Consider the following 20,743-nt stretch of genomic DNA (forward strand, 5'->3'; position numbering starts at 1 on the left):
AATACTACAACCCCAGGAAACTTCCGCTCGGCGGTAGCGTCAAAATCTGGGTTGACAATCTACCTTTAGACGATATATTAGCCGATCAGGCAATACATTTGCCCGTTTTTACAGAAGAGAAATGATACCCACTAATAGAAGTAGCAATTTATTATCTCGATTATTTAATTAATCCAGCTGATTAATGTCTATATTTTTTTTACTATTGTTATTAAGAAGTATCGCAATGTTTTTGTTAATTACTATTAGAAAATGAAATCAATTTTGCCTTTGTTCTTGTATCTCTCTTTTAATTTTTATTACTCATCCTCGGAGCCCCTTTCCCAACTATGTCGGGGTCGGCTTCCAGTCTAACAGGATGTTGCTGAGTACCAGTACCAGTTAACTTTTATTACTAATATACCTATATTCCAGGACGCAATACACATACTTACATGTGATTACTCGTGTACCTAAGTACCTATCTACATACACAATTTCATTGTGCTTTTGCTCACATTGGCGTCCACTTCCACCAGGCGATAACAAACACTTCTCAAACTAGTAAGCTTCAAATAACGGTCAAGAATTTAATAGCAGCGTTTTACCTGAAATAAAACGCATATTAAATACTTACCTTATTTGAAGCTTACATTTTAATTTCTGCCTGGTGTTTTCGACTCAATGACGAACTGTGGCCGCCGAGAACACTCGTCGCCTCCTGCCTGGTGGGGAGTGAAACTGGTCGATGTGCGAGAGAGATGCAAGATATGGGGTAGAAAAGGACGGAGATAAAAGCGGAAAACACGTAGGTGCCTATCTCAAACTAGTAAGCTTCAAATAAGGCAATTATTTAATATGCGTTTTATTTCAGGTAAAACGCTGCTATTTATTTTCGAATAATATTAGGTATGTAGGTAGGTACCACGGTTCAAAAGTGCATAAATTACCTAGTTTATTTATCAACCAGGAAAAATAGAGACAAATTAAATACCCTTACTAAAATACCCTAACTTTCCAACGGCGAAAAATACCTCAAATATTCCCAATGCATTTTCTTTTAGAGAAAAGCAAACCGATCCGCAATTTCGGCAATAAAATGGTGAAATTCTAATTTAGGTATTTGACATGCTTACCTCAAGATCTTTTTCCAATATTCTTATTTTGATTTAAAAAAAATTATGAAATCAATCTTCCTGTAACTGAAAATCTTTTCTATATTAAAATGTCATTTAAAATAGTTTTACGTTTTTTCACGAGAATTAAGTAAAATGGAAATATTGATTGTGATGAAAACGAGAAAATTCTTATTTTTTCTTTATGCAATAACTCTGATTAATGAATAAGTAGAATCACCAGTCAATTAATAGTGGCCCAATTAATTACTGAACGTGCGAAAATGCCATTAAATTATTTTAAACACTACTCACTTATCTCAATATTATTCAACACAATGATTCGATAAAAAGTCGCGAACTCTTAAACGAATACTTAATGCTTAGTCGTTAGTATTTAAGTACAGATGAATCAACAAACTTGCCCTCAGTTGACGACGAGATTTCTTGTGGGAAACTACCAAGCCTTACTAATATAAATCTAGCAAAATATTATACCAATATAAATACTCTACGGTTCGGTTATAAAGTGGTGCTAAGTTTTCAGTATTATTTTGTGGTGAAACGGCAAAGTTTTAATTAAAAAAAAATAATTCACAGGTATGTTCCTTTTATTTCCAAATTATTAACTTAGAATTAATTATTTTTCCCAATCTGAGCAGTATTTTTGAGTTTAGTATTAATACGAATTTAAGGAAACTAAATTATTCAGAATTATATTATTTCATTCTTTGTTTTGTACAATAAATGCTCTGTGCAACAGTATGCTGCTCAACAGCTGAATAAAATGCTATATTTTTAAGCAGCCCCTTTGACGTTGCAAATCGTTCGTTTTAGGAACGAAAGATTACCTACTTATTTGTACCTATCGATTTTCTTATTGTATCGATCATTTTATTATTATCTTTGACCTTTATTGCCACGTGTGTATGTATGATAACATTCTCGCAGGATCTATGTAAGTCGCAATTAAGTGAAATAATGAAATGGAGCATAATTTGAACAGAATCTCTAAGATAATAAAAATGTCATAAATCTCTTTAAATATTTACGAAGCACAATAAGCGATTTCAAGAAATTTTATGACTGTTGTTTTCATTTTACTCTTTTAAACATTAAATAACTCCAGTGTGTTACTTAATTTTATTTCGATTTGCAGTGATAAATACATCAGCTAAATAAACAATGTGTTCTAAATTGTTACTTCAGTTCCAAGCGTATTATACAGCAAAAAAACAACAAAAACAATTTAAATTGTGAAATACATTTATGCGTAATGCGAATGTTCAAAATTTACCGCGTTTGGTTTCCAGATTTTACAAAATCAAAACATCAGATTTCAACCAATAGCAGCGTTCAGCACCATCGGCTGCGAGAATTCTGATTGGTGAATAAGAATTGCTCTGTGGCGCCTCTCCGACCTTATAAATATCGGCGCGATCACAAACCAGACCTCTTTTCCACAGTGTTAATTCAAGGGGACTCTTTCGGGTTATTTTTGTGAGCTAACTCTAAATTCAGAATGCCGGAGACCTCAAAAATGAATGGATACGCAAAAACAAACGGACACAGCTATGATATGGAAGAAGGATCAGTGTTTTTATTCACATCAGAATCCGTCGGCGAGGGCCACCCAGGTTAGTTTTCTTCAATAACTACTAATGCAGGAATTGTTCGTAGAAAAATGGCCGCCTTAGCATGTGCGTAGATAAAGTCTAAATAGGATTTCTTTTGTTTACATTACCTGCAGTAGATCTAGAAAAGCAGGGATTGTCCGGCAATAACACACTCTTGCTGACATGCTTTATTCAATGGCAATGTTTTGTTACATCATGGTTCTCGCAGCTATTATCGCAATTTACATTTGTCAAAATAATCGCAACACGTGGTCCGAGCCAAACAACGTTGAAATTTATGATAATATACACTTGCACTTTTACTTGTATTTACTATTTATTATGATTGTTTTATTTCAGACAAAATGTGCGATCAAATTAGTGATGCTATCTTAGACGCACATCTGAGGCAGGACCCTGACGCAAAAGTAGCATGCGGTAAGTGTCATAATATCGTGAAATCTTATTATTCCATAAAAATATAGTAATACGTTTTGCTAATTATGGTGCTTTATTATCAGAAACGGTGACAAAAACCGGAATGGTGCTATTGTGCGGTGAAATCACTTCCAAAGCTAATGTTGACTACCAAAAGGTTGTCAGAGAGACGGTGAAGCACATTGGCTATGATGACTCCTCCAAAGGTATGTAAACATTATCCTTGGACCACTGATCGTTACCAGAGGTACACAGATGGAGCTCTTTGGCTTTTAGCCAGTGCTATGTAGACAAATTCTAATTTAACTTCCCTCATAGTAATGTATGAATATTATTCCGTGCACACTAGGTTTTGATTGGCGAACACTAAATTTACTAGTGGCTATTGAAGAGCAAAGTCCAAACATAGCTGGTGGAGTATATCAACAAAGAGAGGAATTAGATATTGGGGCTGGAGATCAGGTACAAATTGAATAAGAATTGCTGCACGGAACAACTCTTGGGTCTATTGGCTATTTTGTGGACTATAACTCGGTTTACATTCTGCATGATTTACAGAATGAAATATGATAAAACTATGGGTTTTCATAAATCACTATTGTCATAAAAATCATAAATTGTCAATCACAATGCATTACAATTGTCAGACAGTGTAATAATGATGGTGCATGAATATTTTAATAGTTTGTCTGACTGCACAAAGTGTCATTTGATCCTCTATAATCATAGTCATAAGTTTGCCATTAATTTGTACTAAAATAAGCATGTTGGGATCAGGTTTTGATTACAAGACCTGCTGCGTGATGCTTGCCTTGGACCAGCAGTCTCCAAACATTGCCGCTGGTGTGCATGAGAACAGAAATGATGATGAAGTTGGGGCAGGAGATCAGGTACGTTCAAATAATCATGTCTAACAATAACATTGGGATGAACTGGGTATTCAGTGCAGAGCATTATTAAAAAAAGGGTATTCATTCTTTTCAAAATTTAACAAAGTTGACAAAAGTTAAGCCACTATCTATAAATTGTCAGTGAGGGTTATCACTAACAAAATCCAGGAAACATTCAATGATTTCATAACACACTTGTAACTTAGTTATGCGACTGATAATATGATTCACAAGTATAATGTTTTCTTACCTCTTACTTGGGAAAAATCCATGTGAAAATTTGTTTGCAATTATTGTGCAATGTTGAGGATAACTAAATTTCCTTATTACCCTGCTTCTTGGGTGTCTTGTGATTTTCTTGTAATATTTATTATGTCTAATCAAAAACATCGGTAGTAATAAAAAAATGGAGATTATGATAATACCTAATAATCCAAAATCAATATACAATTTTAAATTTATTTGTTTCTTCCAGGGATTAATGTTTGGCTATGCAACAGATGAAACTGAAGAATGCATGCCTCTGACAGTTGTGCTTGCACACAGACTCAACCAGAAAATAGCTGAACTACGACGAAACGGCGAGTTCTGGTGGGCCCGCCCGGATTCAAAGACCCAGGTAAATAATTACCGCATGCATATTCTGTATCTGTAATGTTTACTTGCCCCTACTGTGACTGTGATAAAAAATGTTTAAAACACCAGTATTTGTATCAAACAGACTGATACTGACTCAAGATAAAATTATTTATGTGACCTCTGCAGCTATTTGGCATGCTTACTTATGTCAAAGGCTAAAATGTATTATTATTGATTATTTTATTTTTGTAAACTTACCTTATCTTTATAGAATGACAAACAAGAATAAACTTTAGGCTTAAAGTCATCACTATTATGATCTATGATACTTTTTCCGGTTCCACTGTTTTTCTTAAGAATTACAATAATTTTATGGTCTTTCACTCTAGTAAAATTTAAAATTACGTAGCTGGCATGGTGCGAAATTGTAAGTTGAGCAGACCCCGCAGGTCATTTCAATAGCCAAAGGCTAATTGTCTGCTACAATGTAACAATACATTGTTTCGCTCTTTGACCCTATTGCTGTGCAACATTATAAGTAGCTTTGATTGATGCATATTGGTGTCGAGACAGTTAGGTATTCTGCAGGCCAATTAAGCCTTGTAAATCAGAACAAGTAACGGTGAACTGCTTCAATAATGCTGTCACTTTGGTTTTTTCCTGTCTTGATCATATACTTTTATAATATCACAGAAATGGTAGAGCCTTTGAATCCAAAATAGGGAAGTAAAGTTACATTTTGCTTTGGATGCATGCTTAACTAATATTTTGATATACATACTTACTCAAATTATTTATTCATATTGCCCAGTTGCCATGCGTATTTTAATTTGGGACCCACCATGTTCAACAATCAGTTTTACGATGAGCTTACTAAACAAAACTCAAGAATATCATGTTCTTTATAATGTGGTTCCTGTTCATGCAAAAGATCACATGACGTAATCAATGTCTAATATTTCAATTGTTGTTTAATGAGTGAGTGATAAAACTGACACCAGTGTCAAGCGACATTTGAGATCGTCTATTATAAGTGGGAGTATGTATGAGCGCCACACAATGAGAATGTAAAAATGTTAAGTCGTAGTTTCTACGCGCTTCTTATCTTCACATGTACGTTTTATTTATTCATGTGTTATTCCTACATATTTTAATACAGTAAACTTAATTCAAGGTAATTAAAAAAGTATTTCTAAATACATACATAAATACAATGTGATATACGTTTTTATTTCATTTCTGAATTGGAATAAAGTCAGTTGCTTCCTCAAATATGTAGGTAATAATATAATTAATAGTTTTACCATAATGTGGGTGGATTGTTGGCCACGAATCACATAATCAGTCGAATTTCAAAAATATCCTGCAGCTAATGCTGCAAATACAATCTGGCGTTCCTCCTCCGTTTAATTATTTTACATATTACCATTTACATTAAACTACATCCATAAACGTTGTGATTTGTTACAGGTGACTTGCGAGTACGTGTTCGCTGGTGGCGCCACAGTGCCACAGAGAGTTCACACTCTCGTTGTCTCCCTGCAACACTCGGAAAAGGTAAAAATACTCACATAATATACTCATTATGCAGGCACCCGAAGTCATGAACATTTTAACACAATCAAGATACGGAACATAAAGAAAAAATCAATTATTTCTTTAATAGCATACATACTTTTTATTAAATATTTCGTCATATCACATTATCATCTGTGAATAATTTCCTTAGCACACGAGTAATTTTCTTGATAAACCTTATGCCCAAGTGAATCATAGCATCACTAATGTATCCATTTCATGGAGATAAGTTTTTAGGCTACATATCAGCTAATTACGTCATGCTTGTGTAATAAAAAGTAAGTTTCGTAGGTAATGTTATACTTTAAACAAGGAACATCTGATAATATTAGGCCGTGACCTGTGACGATATGGCGATTACAACAGTTGATTATTGAAATGAATTTTGTAGATCACTCTGGAGACGTTGCGTGAGGAGATCAGGGAGAAGGTTATTAAGGAAGTTATCCCAGCTCACTACATCGATGAGAAAACTGTCATTCACATCAACCCTTGCGGTCTATTCATCATTGGAGGACCACAGGTATGTAAAACAAAAGCAATAGAATATCCAATTATACTTTATTTTAATAGTCTTAAAAATATTATTTGATACATTGCAGAATAAATTACATAATCGATAAATTATTATAAAGCGTTGTAAAGACAAGGCATTCTAGTGTAGAGTAGTCGGTTACGTGGAAATACACTTTTAATGCTTCGTGAGGCAGAAGTTTGCCCGCGTGATGGCTCGCGAACACCTGCATTTTGTCGCGCTACTTTCTTAGATTTTGCTTTATAACAATATCTCCGCTAGTCATTTTGTTCTCCATGGTACATATTACCAAAATAATACTTTACCTCTTTATTATATTAGAACGGCAACTAGCTTGGCGTTTCTTAAGGTCTATGTGCAATAAAAACTTGACTTGGAGCGAAACTTGTTATAATGTATGCTGTGTTCCGCAGTCGGACGCGGGTCTGACGGGGCGCAAGATCATCGTGGACACGTACGGCGGCTGGGGCGCGCACGGCGGCGGCGCCTTCAGCGGCAAGGACTTCACCAAGGTGGACCGCTCCGCCGCCTACGCCGCCCGCTGGGTCGCCAAGTCGCTCGTCAAGGCCGGCCTCTGCCGCCGCTGCATGGTGCAGGTAAGCTTTACACATGCTTTTCAGGGATTCTGTCTCTTGAATTCAGGTCGGGTACCTGTTATTAGGGACTCCACAGTCCAGAATTAACACCAGATTAATGTGGCCCTTGAGTTTGTTTCATAATAGTTTCTTCTGAATGTAGTCAGATAGGCAATACCGACTTCATCTTGCTTTTTATGAAAATATTGCAAAATAAATAAGAATAAAATATCATAGTTTGAACCTACTTTGACGTAACTAGCCATTATTTACAGACACAAGTTATCAAACCATAATCTAGCTAGGTAGTCTATATTCTGTATCACAATGAGCCATAGGAGCGGACATGATCAAATATATGATATTAGCGTGTCCTACATGTTCTAACAAAGCACACACGAAAAAGGTTATTAACCGCAACGCGGTATTGCTCGTATTTCTGACCCACTTAATAAGTTGCCAAAATAAGTGCACGGTTCTTATACAAACCAGTATGTCTGACTTTACTAGCACGTGATTATTACCCAAAATACTGTACCACATTGCTACACTGTACGTCAGAACATTCATCAAAGTCTAGATTAATAAACTCCACGGATTCAAACTTGTACTTTCAGTGATCATTGTTTACTCAGACAAATTATCTTGAGGCAATCACCTCTGAAGGCGAACCAAATAAATGTTGCGTCAAATTTCGTGGCGATGAGTGTACGTCATACTTCGTCAGTATTGTCGTGTCGTGACGCAGCGGTGCGTTTCCGTTGACGTATTTGTTACGGTTGTCTATTAGCGCCGCATTGTACTTTAACCTCGTTCAATCATCTGTCCTTTGACACGCATTCATTATGCAGATGCAGATGATTATCACGAATGTTCTATTGACTAGCTCTATTTTGAAAATGAATATTTTTAACGTCATCCATTCATATTATCAATATTCAATATTTAAAATGTATGTTGTTGACAGGTCGCATACGCCATTGGTGTAGCCGAGCCGCTGTCGATCACCGTGTTTGACTACGGAACTTCCCACAAGACACAGCAGCAACTGCTCGCTATTGTACAAAAGAACTTCGACTTACGACCGGGCAAAATTGTCAAGTGAGTTCTCTTACCCAATGTTTTGAAATGTAGCTATTCATTATTTTGTGTAACATTCTAACATTAAATATTTTCTTTTTCAGGGAATTGAACCTCAGAGCACCCATATACCAGAGAACCAGTACTTACGGTCACTTCGGACGAGAAGGCTTTCCATGGGAGAATCCCAAACCGTTGGTTGTAGAATGACTTGAAACTTAAGCACTAGACCATTGTAAATATTTTCACCAGTATGTTATAAACACTTAATCTACGTGTGTAATTGTAGCGAGGGCGCAGGGAATGTCGCTGATGTCTCTCTTTAGACATTAATATGTTCGTGTTGAACCTCGCCAGTGGAACTGTATGCGACGCTCTAACAACACGTGACGGTTGCATTTACGAGGTTCACTATATATTTAAGTATTCTCTAGTTTATTAGACACATAGGTTTAACATGGTGCCGTCATTTCTGAATTTGAGTTAGTTCAGGGGTTTAAATGGCAGTCCTATTTATTTAAGATTACGTGTTCAGTTTCCTATAAATGAATTTGTTTGCTTTTTACACTGCCTGATTGTTTTTATAGTTAAGTAAATGAACTTTCCAGTGAACATAAGTAATATGATTTTATATTTATGTACAATTTAAATTTGGACTGCCTACACTCTCGAATGTTCTTCACTGTACGCTTTACGATGTAAGAGCTATGATTTATCGGTAGAGTAGACTACTCCCCTGCTCGCGTCACAGTCGAGCGAGTGGCGGCTGGACCAGCGGTTCCGCTGTTCCTCGCTTCACTGCAAATTATACTTGGTGCTGCGTGGAGATGGGCACTCTAATCGTTTTATTAGGACTTCCAATATTAGACGAAATACACTGACTTGCTTCCTGTTAAAGGTTAGTAACCGACTTAGTTTCCATCTCATGCGCAGCACAATTTGTGTTGTGTTTCCGAAAAGGATTGTCGTGGAAAAGAGCCATTTTGAAAACACACCGACCAGACCAGGGCAGTAGTGCACTGTGCATTTACTCCTTACTGTAATTGTAATTCCGCCGGTAGTTTTAATTAGGCGAAATGCTAACCGTACATTTGACATTAGGAATTAACATAGTTTTAAACTATTGCTTAGGACGGTTAGTGAGTATTTCCGATTATATTTTTTGATCTGTTTCATCTTCGACCTGTTTAAAGTTTCTGATTAACTTCTGTGGATTATCAATTTGTCAGATTGTGGAATTTAAACTTAATAAAATTATGTCCTCCCAAAATACTAGCGGGAGAAAAAACCCAAGCTTTTATTTAACGCCATGCCACTTACACTTTGTAGTTGCAATGATTTATTGTTTACAAACACTCATATAAGTTTTCTTTGATACAGGGAATTATTACGAGAAAATGCTTGAAAACTATAAGTAAAAGATTGTAGATATTTACAAAAAAAAATATACTATACATAACTGTTCTTATAAAAAATCTTAAATGCATACAGCATGCAGGTAATTTGCTGCATAGAGCGTTTCTTGAAACAAAGATAACTAAGAGAGCCAGGAAGCTACAATTCTTCTAGCTCTTTGCTGTACTGCTGTCATCGCAATTGTGTCTGATGAAGACCAAGCTCGCATGTCGAAGCAATGAGATGCCCTGAAAAATTAAAAATGTTGGTCTTTTACATCTCGTACGGTATGTCACGTGCAAGCCAATAACAGATATGCATACATATTCGGACCACATAGCAAACTAGTCTTGTTTGTAAAATAGGCAGCCTGGTAACTACAAACAAACATTCGATTGTATGTGATTGTGAAAATGGACGAAAATCGTTTGCATATGGCTTTCATAAGAAAATTCTTTCCACTGCCAGAACTCACCGAAATAACTTGGCTGCTCTGAACTGTATACTACAGGGGCCCGATTCTCCTAAGTTAATAATGTCAACATCGAATAGAAATTGAATCGCTATAGCAGTTTTAACCATATCGGGCATTCTGCTACTAATATAGGACCAATCGTATTCCAACGACATTCGATTGGTCTCCTGTTTTGGTGATTTTGGTCTATACGGTAGTTTGCTCTACAATCATATTGCAATCGTAAATCATTTGCAAACAAAATTATTCATTAGTAAATGACAGAAAAGGATAAAAACGTTTATTTCAAAGAAAAAATAGCGGAATGCCACATACGCTTCAATCGTAATTGAGTCGGGATTGGATCTCAGTCGAATGTGAATTGTATGTCATTTAAGTAAAATTAGGAGAATCGGGCCTCAGCTCTATAAACGACTATATTTTTTCTAACGTCAGCCATTTCATGTTATGCGCTTGCGCAGGTGTTTTGTTTAATATATATTAATTTGCACAGAAACTAGCATAGCAGCCAAGTTCTGAGCGGCAAAGATACTATTCTTGTCTAGAGTTATATATTTATACCTGTCTACGGTATAAGTAGGTGAAGTATCGGAAACATCTTCTTTGTAAACGCCGAGTGCCCGCCATGGGTCGATGTAACCATGAATGTTTATAGTATTTTTTACTTCAGGCGCGAGGGCACCGAAAACTAAATTGACTCTATCAGCTGCGGCTTTCACGAAAGCTTCGTCGAATCTGTAAAACGAAATGCAATCTTGAGTTGCTTCATTTACAAAGAAGTTTGTGAACGCATGAACGCATTCTTGTTTGAAGTCCCAACAATAATAAGAATGATCATGGGCGTAGCCAGCTTTGAGCTCAGGGTGGGGCAGCAGTCAACCTATCCCCCGGGGGAAGGCGAGGGTCCTCCGATTTTTGTATCTTGAGCCGTTAATTTCAAACTTGGTAATCTCTTAATTTGAGAGGGTAATATTTTCAGGTACAGAAAATAAACAATCATACACAGGACAAAAGCCAAAAGTAAGGGCATATAATCTCTGAATACGCGAGCGAAGCGAGCGCGAAATTTTTATCGGTCTTAAACCAAATGCTACGTAAAATTGAGCCCAAACGTACGTATCTTTTTGTTTGTTGACAAATGCAAAAATAAGGGCATATAGTTTCTGAATACGCGAGCGAAGCGAGCGCGAAATTTTTATCGATCTTAAACCAAATATTACGTAAAATTTAGCCCAAACGTACGTATCTTTTTGTTTATTGACAAATACAAAAATAAGGGCATATAGTTTCTGAATACGCGAGCGAAGCGAGCGTGAAAATTTGATCGTTCTTAAACCAAATATTACGCAAAAGTTAACCCAAACGTACTTTAACTTTTTGTTTCTTGACAAATACAAAAACAATATAGTTTTTAAAACGCGAGCGAAGCGAGCGCGAAATTTTAAGACTCAAAACCAAAAACTACGTAAAATGTTGCCCAAATATACATTTTCATGAATGGGGGTACTGGGTACGACACACCCTATTTACGTCCATAAGAAAACCCCCGCTCGCATAGATAAGTCGATAAAAATAGGTAAAGTTAGATAACGTATAGCAACGTCGCACAGCTAATCTTCGCGGACCACTTGGAATGCCTCCAGGGACCACCAGTGGTCCGCAGACCACCGGTTAAGAACCACTGTGCTAAACGATCGTTCTATTGTACAGGTCGTACATGGCTGGGCAAGCAAAATAGCGAGCGCGGTTTTTACACTACGATAAAATTGCATTTCCGAAATTTTGATCACATCTCCTTCAATGCATTATTTTTTGGATTAGATGGATTAGAAGGCTCGACTCGCTACGCCACATAGCACCTATTCTTTTAGGGAATACGGCTCGCTTTCAAATGACGCGCGCACCGCGCACTTTCGGGACCTCGAGCGTGTATTTTGTTTTGATCGCGCTCTTTTCAAAGTCGACATTTTTTTTGTGCAATAACTTACGGATACCTAGTACATAATGATTGTTGATGTTGTTAGTTAGAGCTAGTAAAAAAAACATTGTTTAATCAGACACCTTATAGGTCAGAGCCAGGGCCCAGGGTGGGGCAAGTGCCCCAGCTTGCCCCAGTGTGGCTACGCCCATGAGAATGATAGCTGATTTCTAGCTTCTATTTCATCTTACCTACCTTTCATCGAAAATCTTTTTGCAAATATCGACATAGAAATCCAAACTGAGCCACTTGAGGCCGTCAAACACTGTGCCCGATGTTGGCGCCGTCTGATAGAAACCGTATTCGGTGCAAGTTTGATAGTACCAGGCACGAGCTGAAAATAATGTTTTTCATAAGTGGAATGAAAGAAAGAACCCGTAGGTAGGTAGTCCAAGCAGGGTATAAGATGTACACTTACAATTTGTCGGAAGCATGTAGCTATCAAGGAAACTTTGATAATTAATTTGCCAACAAGAGTTGCCCAAATTCCGAATTCTGGCTATGTAACCGCCGATTTTTTCCATTGGAGTCGATCCTGCAATGCATTATAAAAACAATATTAAGGACAGGTTATAAACATTTTAATTTAGTAGGCCGTACATCTCTGAAAGGGTGAAACTGTTTATATAGCTAGCAACAAGATCTATATAAACAACCGTCAATCCTATCCAATCTGCAAAGTATCTAACCATGAATTCGATAAATTTTACGAAAATATTACTCACCATAAGTGTTATCGTTGAAATTATTGCAAATTGAAATTAGCGACCCGGGAAATGCTTGTTGTACAGATGTAGAGAACGTCCAGCTTATGAGCCCCGAAAATTGACCCAGATCGTACACATTGTCGTAATTCAATGGTTCACACAATCTGCAGGAAAATACAGGAGGAAGGGTTTAATTATGACGTATAAATTGATTTATCAATCAGCATAATAATGAGTGCTAACGAAGAACAAGCAATTGCTTGTTCTTCGTACGCAAAAACGACGGGGTGTAATTACACCCCGTCGTTTTTGCGTCGGGGGTTAAAAACATGTCGATCGTCAAATCTTCTCTGGAAAAGGCGTAAGTACCTATGTATTTCATTTCTACACAAGAAAATACATTGATATGAGATACTCGCCTATAAGCTTGCTCCAAGCGGCGCCTGCCCTCTTCAGTCTGCATGGAAGCTACTGTTTCCTCGATGCCTTGTCGAATGTGAGCTATGCACTGTTCTCCACCCTCCAACAAGAAAGCTTCATGTACCACTTCCAGATATTCTAAAATTAAATAAAACAGCATGATAATACATAGATCCTCTTCTATTCTGCAGTCTGCAGGGCACAGGTAGGACCTACGTTTATTTCGCGGTCGTATCCTAACCATTAGTAAAATAACATGAGTAAAGTAGGTACTCACCGAAGAAGTCAACTTTCGCCAGGATAGGACCACTAGAGGCGACCGTGCCCACCACCAAGTGCGGGTAGCGCATTTTGAACCACATGACCATGTTGGCAGCGTATGAGCCTCCGTACAGTATAACCTTGCTGTCTGCGAACCGCGGCTGCTTCTTCATGTCCGTGATGAAGTACGCGAGGTCAGCCAACGCTTGGTCAATGTTGAGGAATCGTAAGTTTTCCGCAGTGAAGTTCCTGTCAATCAAGGTTGAGGTAGTAGGTAATTCAGTTTCATAAAATAATGCTAACTTATGGGGGGTTTACACGGGTGACTTAAGCCGCACGATTTTTGCCGCGCGGCCAAGGCAGATGCTACCCAACTTAGGGGCTTGCGGCTTAGTCACTTGCGAATTGCCATTTAGATGGACGATTTACGCCGCACGGCAAAAATCGTGCGGCTTTTGTCACCCGTGTAAACCCCCCATTAGGTAGTTGTTTGTATGTTACGCAAGTTAAAATTACGTAGTCCAGTTCTGACTACGCCGTAGCCGCGTAGCGAATAAACTGAAGACAGAACACTGCTCGTTTTTCGCTTGCTTTGCAGCGCATTTAACTCCCAACGCGAAACGAGTGGTGTTATTACAGTATGTTAGCTTTTAGAAATGTTTTTTTATTTGTCCTTGTGCGAATTAACCAACAAGTGTCTATGGATTTCGACTTACGCAAAGATTTTAGATGCTCCGTAATAACGATGTTCCGTGTAAACTTGATACCCCTTGTTCTCTCTCGCCATCTCAAACATGTTTCCAGCCATTAACCAGCCAGGAAGTATGTCCCATTCTCCACCGACCAGGATAAATATAGGATAGCCGTCGCCACCAAAGAATTGTTCGTTAAACATGAACCTCTGTAATTTCACGACAGTAAAATATTATATAAGCAGCTTCCTATGCAAGTACTTTCATAAGTCTGTGTCATTGTATGTTTGAGTGGATATTAAAAAGTCCAAAGATAAGTTTTTTGTGTTTCTATAATTTTCTATGTACCTAAAGTATTAGGATCCATATTTTATGTAGTTGATTAAAAAAAAACACGAAAACCAACTGAAAAGCTAGTGACACTTTGCATGTTGGTTATAGCGTTAATTGGTGAACACAAAAAAAACACTGTGAAATTCTAGAAGATAAAAAGGGATCTAAATAAATTTAGCGTACCTACCATAGAGAAATTGGTAGGGTTCTGATGATCGAAATGGTCTAGCGGCATAGTTGTCCATGCTGTGTTAACGTTCCTGGCAGGCAGTCTGCTGATCTCCTCAGGGGGTTTCATGTCTATTCCCAGGGACATTTCTACGAGCCTGGGCTCCTTCGCCCATGATGGCGACAATAGACTGAGGAATAGTAGGAAGATAATCTGAAAATTGTAATGTACCAGATTAGATCACTAACCTCAGAGAAATTTAATGGTTACTTAAGCCATTCCTTAGTGAAGGATTTGTATGACATTCCGTCAATAAGGAGTGCCTTAAGTAATCATTAAATGTCTCTGAGTAGGGAGGTAAAACTTATTTTATGTTAATTAATGTTGGTCGATACCAACAATATTTATAATAATAAATAAATAATATTTAGTTATTCGATAATAAGGGTATCTAATTCCACAATCTGTATTTCGTACAAAACCGTAAATTACAATATTAAATGTTTACTTACCATTTTATATATTTTCTTTTGAACAAATTAACATATCACACGCGCATTCGATAGCCTAATTGCGCTATCTAAACGAAATAACTTCGATAACAAATAGAATTATCGTTATCATTAGAGACGATTATGATAATTCCAACTTAATACAGGGTGGTTCACATGTAGGTAGGTAAGTACCTACTAGTCCAAAATAGTATTTTCGCCTTTGTCCTATAATATCGACTGATTTAATTAATGTGTTATCTATTTGGCACTTAAGTACAACAGTAAGTAGACGTTATCGACAGAGGCAAGATTACATTACTCATGCATTACACATACATTTTCTAGTTTAATTGATTAACAAATTATGATAATAATGATTTTTTTCATCGTTCCTATTCTTATAGGTCCTACCCGTTGTGAGGGGTTTAAAATTAATATAAATGTCTATGCATGAAATGTATCTTAAACCCCATTCATTATATTTTTATCAGAAGGCTTTTCTGCTTTGATTAAAAGGTAGTAGGTACCTACACCTACGTGTGTTTAATACGAGCACGCATCGTCGGATATATCTGTGTATATTTTTCGAAGTCATTAATGAGATTGTAAGATTACCTACTTTATCTAATTGTAGGTACCAACCTACGCATTGTTATGATAAGACATAAAGTGCTAGAGATAACTGGTATTTAACATTAACGTAGATATTTCTACCTTGACCTCATAGGCTACCTACACCATTATCTGGTAACGCTGAAAAAACTCACTCAACCTGTTAGAGATCGCGTATATAAATCAAAGGATTCCTAAGTAAGTACGACTCATGAATAGTCTATTTGAATAATGCAATGTAAACTACTCAATGCGCGATCTCAGCTGACACTACTCTATTTCAAGGCATTATAGCAGCTACTGCTACTTAATTGATAATCTCATTTTCTTGACAGCGATGATAGCTATAATTGGAAATATCGCATACAAACGTCATTCTATTTGTAAACGACTCCAGAAGGCAATTTAAATAATCACTAAGTATCTAGGAATTTATTAATTAATGCTTCTATTCTAGTTCAATAAGTTTTCCTTATCTCATTGTGTGGTAAGGTCAATATCTGCTACAAAAACTGTCTTGATTGATTGATATTCTAAAAATATCTTCGTGGCAGCATCTTCACACGTCACTCAAGGAATCGCAGTTGCAACATTTATTATAACAGTAGATAGTTTGTAGGGCCTCACTAAAAGCTGATGACATGCGTAGTTCCTAACAGATTTTACAGAGATATCTAGCTAGATATGCGTTATGTAAATTAGATATTTCTAAGTTAATACTAGTAATCTATGTTAATGCTCTGAAATCTTGTTTGCCATTATTTTGTCCGTTATCAGCCATATTACGAAAAAATATACCGTGGGTATGCCCAAATCAAACACTAACCGTTATCAAACTACGAAACCGTATGTTTGGGAAAATGAACTATGACTACTATAAAACCAGTTTCTATTAAATTAATATATTTATTAAAGTTTAAACCTTAATCACAACTTAATTTTCAGCATCCTCATTGTCTGATGTTATAATTTTCTACATTTTGGGCCGTATGGGTGGTCACAATTTTTAGCGCCACAGGTTAATTTTCCACTAGGACCATCGCTCACCGGCTTATACGGCTTTTTACCTAAATAATTACCTCTGAAAAAATAAAGGATGGAAATATAATAAAAAAGATTTGTGGGGCAGGATCATGGATCTTGTGTCATGTTTCTGGAAACCGTGGTAAAAGGGGTAAAAGTGAGGTTTCATGACATTTTTTTTTTGTTCTAACCTATTTCTTTGATTTGAGGTTCTAACATAGTAAATAGTAAGTGTGTCCTACTAAATATTATGTTTGAAGAACTCACCCTGGTCCGTAGTTACAGGCGACGAAGAATTTGTTCCACCCCTTCTCGAACTGTTGGGATATTGCGCAACCCAGGTAATTGCTATTGGCCCACACCATCTGGGAATTAATTTTGTTTTGAGCTAAAACTACACCTTTCTATTAAAGTTAAAAAAAAAATCCCGACGAATTGAGAACCTCCTCCTTCTTGGGAAGTCGGTTAAAAATGATAAGTAGGTATACAAACCTGAGTGTAATGTCCAATATCGTAGTCTTTGGAGTTATCAAAATCGCTGGGCTGTAGAGGACCAAAAGTGAAGTTTACGTTTTCACTGAACCACGACTGAATAGCGGAATCTGGTTCCAGTTCGTATTTATTAACGGTTGTGGAATACCAATATAAATTTTCACCTGTTTTAAATCTTCCGGACTCTGCAAAAAACAATTTTATTGCAAGAAAAAAAATTGCGGAAGTGGTCTCCACCAATTGCCGGTAAGTAGGTATCCGTTTGCAAAGAAGGATTTTGTAGGCCAACTAAATACCTAACCATATTCAAGGTAAGCATAATGTGGTAGGTATGTATTATGAAACAATAAGTCTATTCGTTATTTTAATATTTTTTCTTACCACTAATTTGTTGCAGGTAAGTACCAAAATAATAATATGTTAGCCCAACTGTTGTTTAAACGAAATTAATTAGTATACCTACCTCTTAAGCAGGTATAATAAGTCACTTAAAAAATTAAAAAAGCCAACTGACATTCTATTGTTTCTAACTTTTAGAATATCTCTCTCAACAAATACCTACATTATAATTGTAGCAAACGGTTTTAAAGCACAATGGATACCACGTAGGTACTCCTTAATGATTAGGTACATACCTACTCTTACAGTTACTTGAATGCTTGTGTTAACTTGTGTCTCATTTCAGAAAGTCTCTTAATTTAATGACAATTTGGACGAAGAGTCAACAAAAAAGTTTAAATGAAATTGTAATAAGGGATTTGAAGTTCTGTTACATCAGGCACATCGACATCATCAAGAATCGCCTTTTGCTTGGCGACGACTAACACCCTGGATAAAACATCTTACTTTTGACAGGAGTTAATTATACTTAATAGGTAGGTAATAAAATACTTACGGACAGATCTCTCCGGGTTGTGATAATTAAGATTTTTTATCACCCACTTCGACGCTTTAGCTTGCAACTCCTCATCCCATACCTGGGAACAGAGGAGTCAAATTGATACCTCATGAAATCACATCTTGCATACCTACCTACACGTTTTACCTACGCGTTGTTATTCTGTAGAATTCTTGTATATATTTATATGGAAGCACTTGTTAAGTGATCTACCTAATTTAATGTTAAAATAAACTCAATACCTATGTTTGAATAATAGCACTTTAATGCGCTGAACGCTGAATATTTTTACAGAACGCTTTCAGGTAGGTACCCTCCTATTTATTTATGCATCTGAACTCCAAATCAAAAGCTAAATAACTGACACACTCAATTTTAAAACTTTAAGTAGGTAAATATTTCATTTATTAAATATTTAAATTAGTAAATATATAAATATAAATCAGTAAATTTTAAAGGACAAAATGTTTAACAAACCATCATCTTCATTTCAGACGCAGCCGGTTGTCCAGGCAGTTTTCCTTTGGCTACCTGAAGACGTCGGGAATTGTGGCCATCGACGAACGCACGGATTTGTTTACATGACAACGGTACCACTAAAACCAACAAGATTCTTTTATTAAACTGCGGTTATACATGCACAAAAAATAACCTTTAACTGAAACTGGCCCAAAATTCAAACAACATAATATTAGCAATATCGATAACATGAACTAACATTTGCATTGTACGATAGCAATGAAAGACAAAATAAAGAGCACTCTCAACCCCATTGTTCCGATAGGCACAACTGTTAGGACTGGCAAACCGACTAATTCGAGACAGCGATTTGATTGTAAAACAAGGCTACTTCAGTTATATACTACTACTATGTAGTACAAAACGGTGTTCAAACACTTGTTGTTAAAGACACGGTTCCGTATGTTGACATTGGTAATATTTGTACCTAAGTATACCGAATTTAGTATGTTTTTACTCATCATAGAGGTCGAGAGAAGAATAAACAGATTGTTATTATTTTTTTCTCTGAGTATATCGCCTTAGAGAAAACTGGGTTAAGTAGGCACCTACCTACACCTAGATACCTAAATAAAACTCAGTACTAAACGACTTACCGATTAAGAATTTCGCTGGATTTTTTCTTGGGTGCGTGGAGTTCATGAGTTCTGCAGTTTTACCAGGTATCTAAACTTTACGAGTCTGAGGCGAAGTTTAATGCGCAATTTAATCGCTCCAATTAGTAGGTAAGATATCCTTTTTTATCCTGGAAGTGGAATAGCTTAGCGGACCTCATTTAGACAGACGTTTATTGAATCCAATTTTGCCGGGTGCTAGAACTTACTTTAAAAATGATACACGGGTTGTCATCATAGATTAATATTCCTTAAAAATAGTTTTGCTCAAGTATTTCGTATCTGCCGTAAAATTAGATTCCTTACTAGCTTTATTCAGTAATGGAATTCACGGCATTCCAGTAAGTAGGTAGATAGCTATTTAGTTGTGTGTGTGTTCTGCGTCGTAAATGCGTATTTGTTCGTTTTTAAAGATTCTAACTCGCGTAAAACGCGCGTCTGAAAAACCATCGGTAACGTTTGATGGCCTACAAAGGGCTAGAGAAGAACAATGATTCCATTATTATTTACGTTGCAAAATACCGTCTAGTTAATGAAACGGAGCACATTGACAGAATTTCAGAGAATGAATGGGCAATGCGCGCTGCAACTAGGTATAAAAACAGTGACGCATACCTACGTATTGTCAAAAAGTTAGGTGATAACAAGCAACACAGGAAGTTAGACTGATTCAAAGGTGTTGCATTTTTAAAGAAACATGATTCGTTTCAAAACGAAGTAAAAATTGTAATTAGGTATCTGGGAGTGGGTTCACGTGTTTCACGTGTTCGATCTCGTTCCTAGCCGTTGGGCAAGTCTAATAAACCACCACCAACGCACTGTCTGTCTGTTGTTTCTGTCCAAGGCACTGTTCTTATTCAAGACATGGGCCCAATTCTCCTAATTTAAATAACTACCGTAAATAAAATACCTAAATTAAATTAACTACCGTATATACCAAAATGGCAGACCAATCGCAAACCAATCGAATGTCGTTGGAATACGATTGGTCTTATATTAGTAGCAGAATGCCCGTTATGGTTAAAACTGCTATTGCGATTCAATTTTGACATTATTAACTTAGGAGAATCGGGCCCCTGGACGGTCTTCAAAAGTTTTGACAACCCTATTTTTTCATATTCCTTACGACATGTTCATATTGTTCATCCTTTAGTTGTTTTTAAGAGTAGTTTGGAAGGAATTTGAAACAATAACTGATAATAAGAATGAGTCAATGGTGAATGATGGACAGCGTCAGTCTTTACGAGTGAAACGTGTCGTTTAGCCCAATAAAAGA

At 36.6% G+C, this 20,743-nt stretch overlaps 3 protein-coding genes across 4 annotated transcripts; 1 reads left to right on the top strand and 2 right to left on the bottom strand.

Annotated features, from left to right (window-relative positions):
- Positions 1–1,511: 1,511 nt before the first annotated feature.
- LOC110375053 (S-adenosylmethionine synthase) lies at positions 1,512–9,832 on the top strand. 2 transcript variants are annotated; one of them, XM_021333035.3, is made up of 11 exons: positions 1,512–1,694; positions 2,408–2,731; positions 3,071–3,148; positions 3,232–3,354; positions 3,498–3,610; positions 4,514–4,657; positions 6,088–6,174; positions 6,587–6,718; positions 7,144–7,326; positions 8,273–8,406; positions 8,490–9,832. In XM_021333035.3, the coding sequence occupies exons 2-11, from the start codon at positions 2,617–2,619 to the stop codon at positions 8,593–8,595; spliced, it is 1,215 nt and encodes a 404-aa protein (XP_021188710.1). In that variant the 5' UTR covers positions 1,512–1,694; positions 2,408–2,616; the 3' UTR covers positions 8,596–9,832. The 2 variants fall into 2 exon arrangements, with proteins under 2 accessions (XP_021188710.1, XP_021188701.1); XM_021333026.3 differs by lacking the exon at positions 3,498–3,610 and adding an exon at positions 3,926–4,038 and having other exon boundaries at positions 1,513–1,694.
- Positions 9,639–15,486, bottom strand: LOC110375048 (putative serine protease K12H4.7). The gene is made up of 10 exons (XM_021333014.3): positions 15,328–15,486; positions 14,834–15,028; positions 14,338–14,522; positions 13,638–13,870; positions 13,360–13,498; positions 12,959–13,104; positions 12,652–12,768; positions 12,429–12,567; positions 10,817–10,990; positions 9,639–10,028 (listed from the first exon to the last, which is right to left on the bottom strand). Exons 1-10 carry the CDS (start codon positions 15,328–15,330, stop codon positions 9,923–9,925), a joined length of 1,437 nt encoding a protein of 478 aa, XP_021188689.3. The 5' UTR covers positions 15,331–15,486; the 3' UTR covers positions 9,639–9,922.
- Positions 15,487–16,807: 1,321 nt separating this feature from the next.
- On the bottom strand, positions 16,808–19,183 carry LOC110375150 (venom allergen 5). Its single transcript, XM_021333159.3, has 6 exons — positions 19,053–19,183; positions 18,812–18,930; positions 18,332–18,413; positions 17,437–17,621; positions 17,212–17,309; positions 16,808–17,002 (listed from the first exon to the last, which is right to left on the bottom strand). Exons 1-6 carry the CDS (start codon positions 19,105–19,107, stop codon positions 16,885–16,887), a joined length of 657 nt encoding a protein of 218 aa, XP_021188834.3. The 5' UTR covers positions 19,108–19,183; the 3' UTR covers positions 16,808–16,884.
- Positions 19,184–20,743: the final 1,560 nt, after the last annotated feature.

The sequence above is a fragment of the Helicoverpa armigera genome, chromosome 12, assembly GCF_030705265.1.
Source record: "Helicoverpa armigera isolate CAAS_96S chromosome 12, ASM3070526v1, whole genome shotgun sequence".
NCBI lineage: Eukaryota > Metazoa > Arthropoda > Insecta > Lepidoptera > Noctuidae > Helicoverpa > Helicoverpa armigera.

Coding starts and splice junctions, on each gene's coding strand:
- LOC110375053 (XM_021333035.3), top strand. CDS start 2,617: ATGCCGGAGACCTCAAAAATGAATGGATACGCAAAAACAAACGGACAC. Junction 6,719..7,143: donor TCATCATTGGAGGACCACAG/GTATGTAAAACA, acceptor TGTGTTCCGCAG/TCGGACGCGGGTCTGACGGG. Junction 7,327..8,272: donor GCCGCCGCTGCATGGTGCAG/GTAAGCTTTACA, acceptor TGTTGTTGACAG/GTCGCATACGCCATTGGTGT.
- LOC110375150 (XM_021333159.3), bottom strand. CDS start 19,107: ATGGGGTTGAGAGTGCTCTTTATTTTGTCTTTCATTGCTATCGTACAA. Junction 17,622..18,331: donor CAACCCGGAGAGATCTGTCC/GTAAGTATTTTA, acceptor TGTTTTTTGCAG/AGTCCGGAAGATTTAAAACA. Junction 17,003..17,211: donor GCCTGTAACTACGGACCAGG/GTGAGTTCTTCA, acceptor TTATTTTTTCAG/AGGTAATTATTTAGGTAAAA.
- LOC110375048 (XM_021333014.3), bottom strand. Junction 10,991..12,428: donor AAAAAGATTTTCGATGAAAG/GTAGGTAAGATG, acceptor TTCGTTTTACAG/ATTCGACGAAGCTTTCGTGA. Junction 10,029..10,816: donor CCTACTTATACCGTAGACAG/GTATAAATATAT, acceptor TTAATTTTTCAG/GGCATCTCATTGCTTCGACA.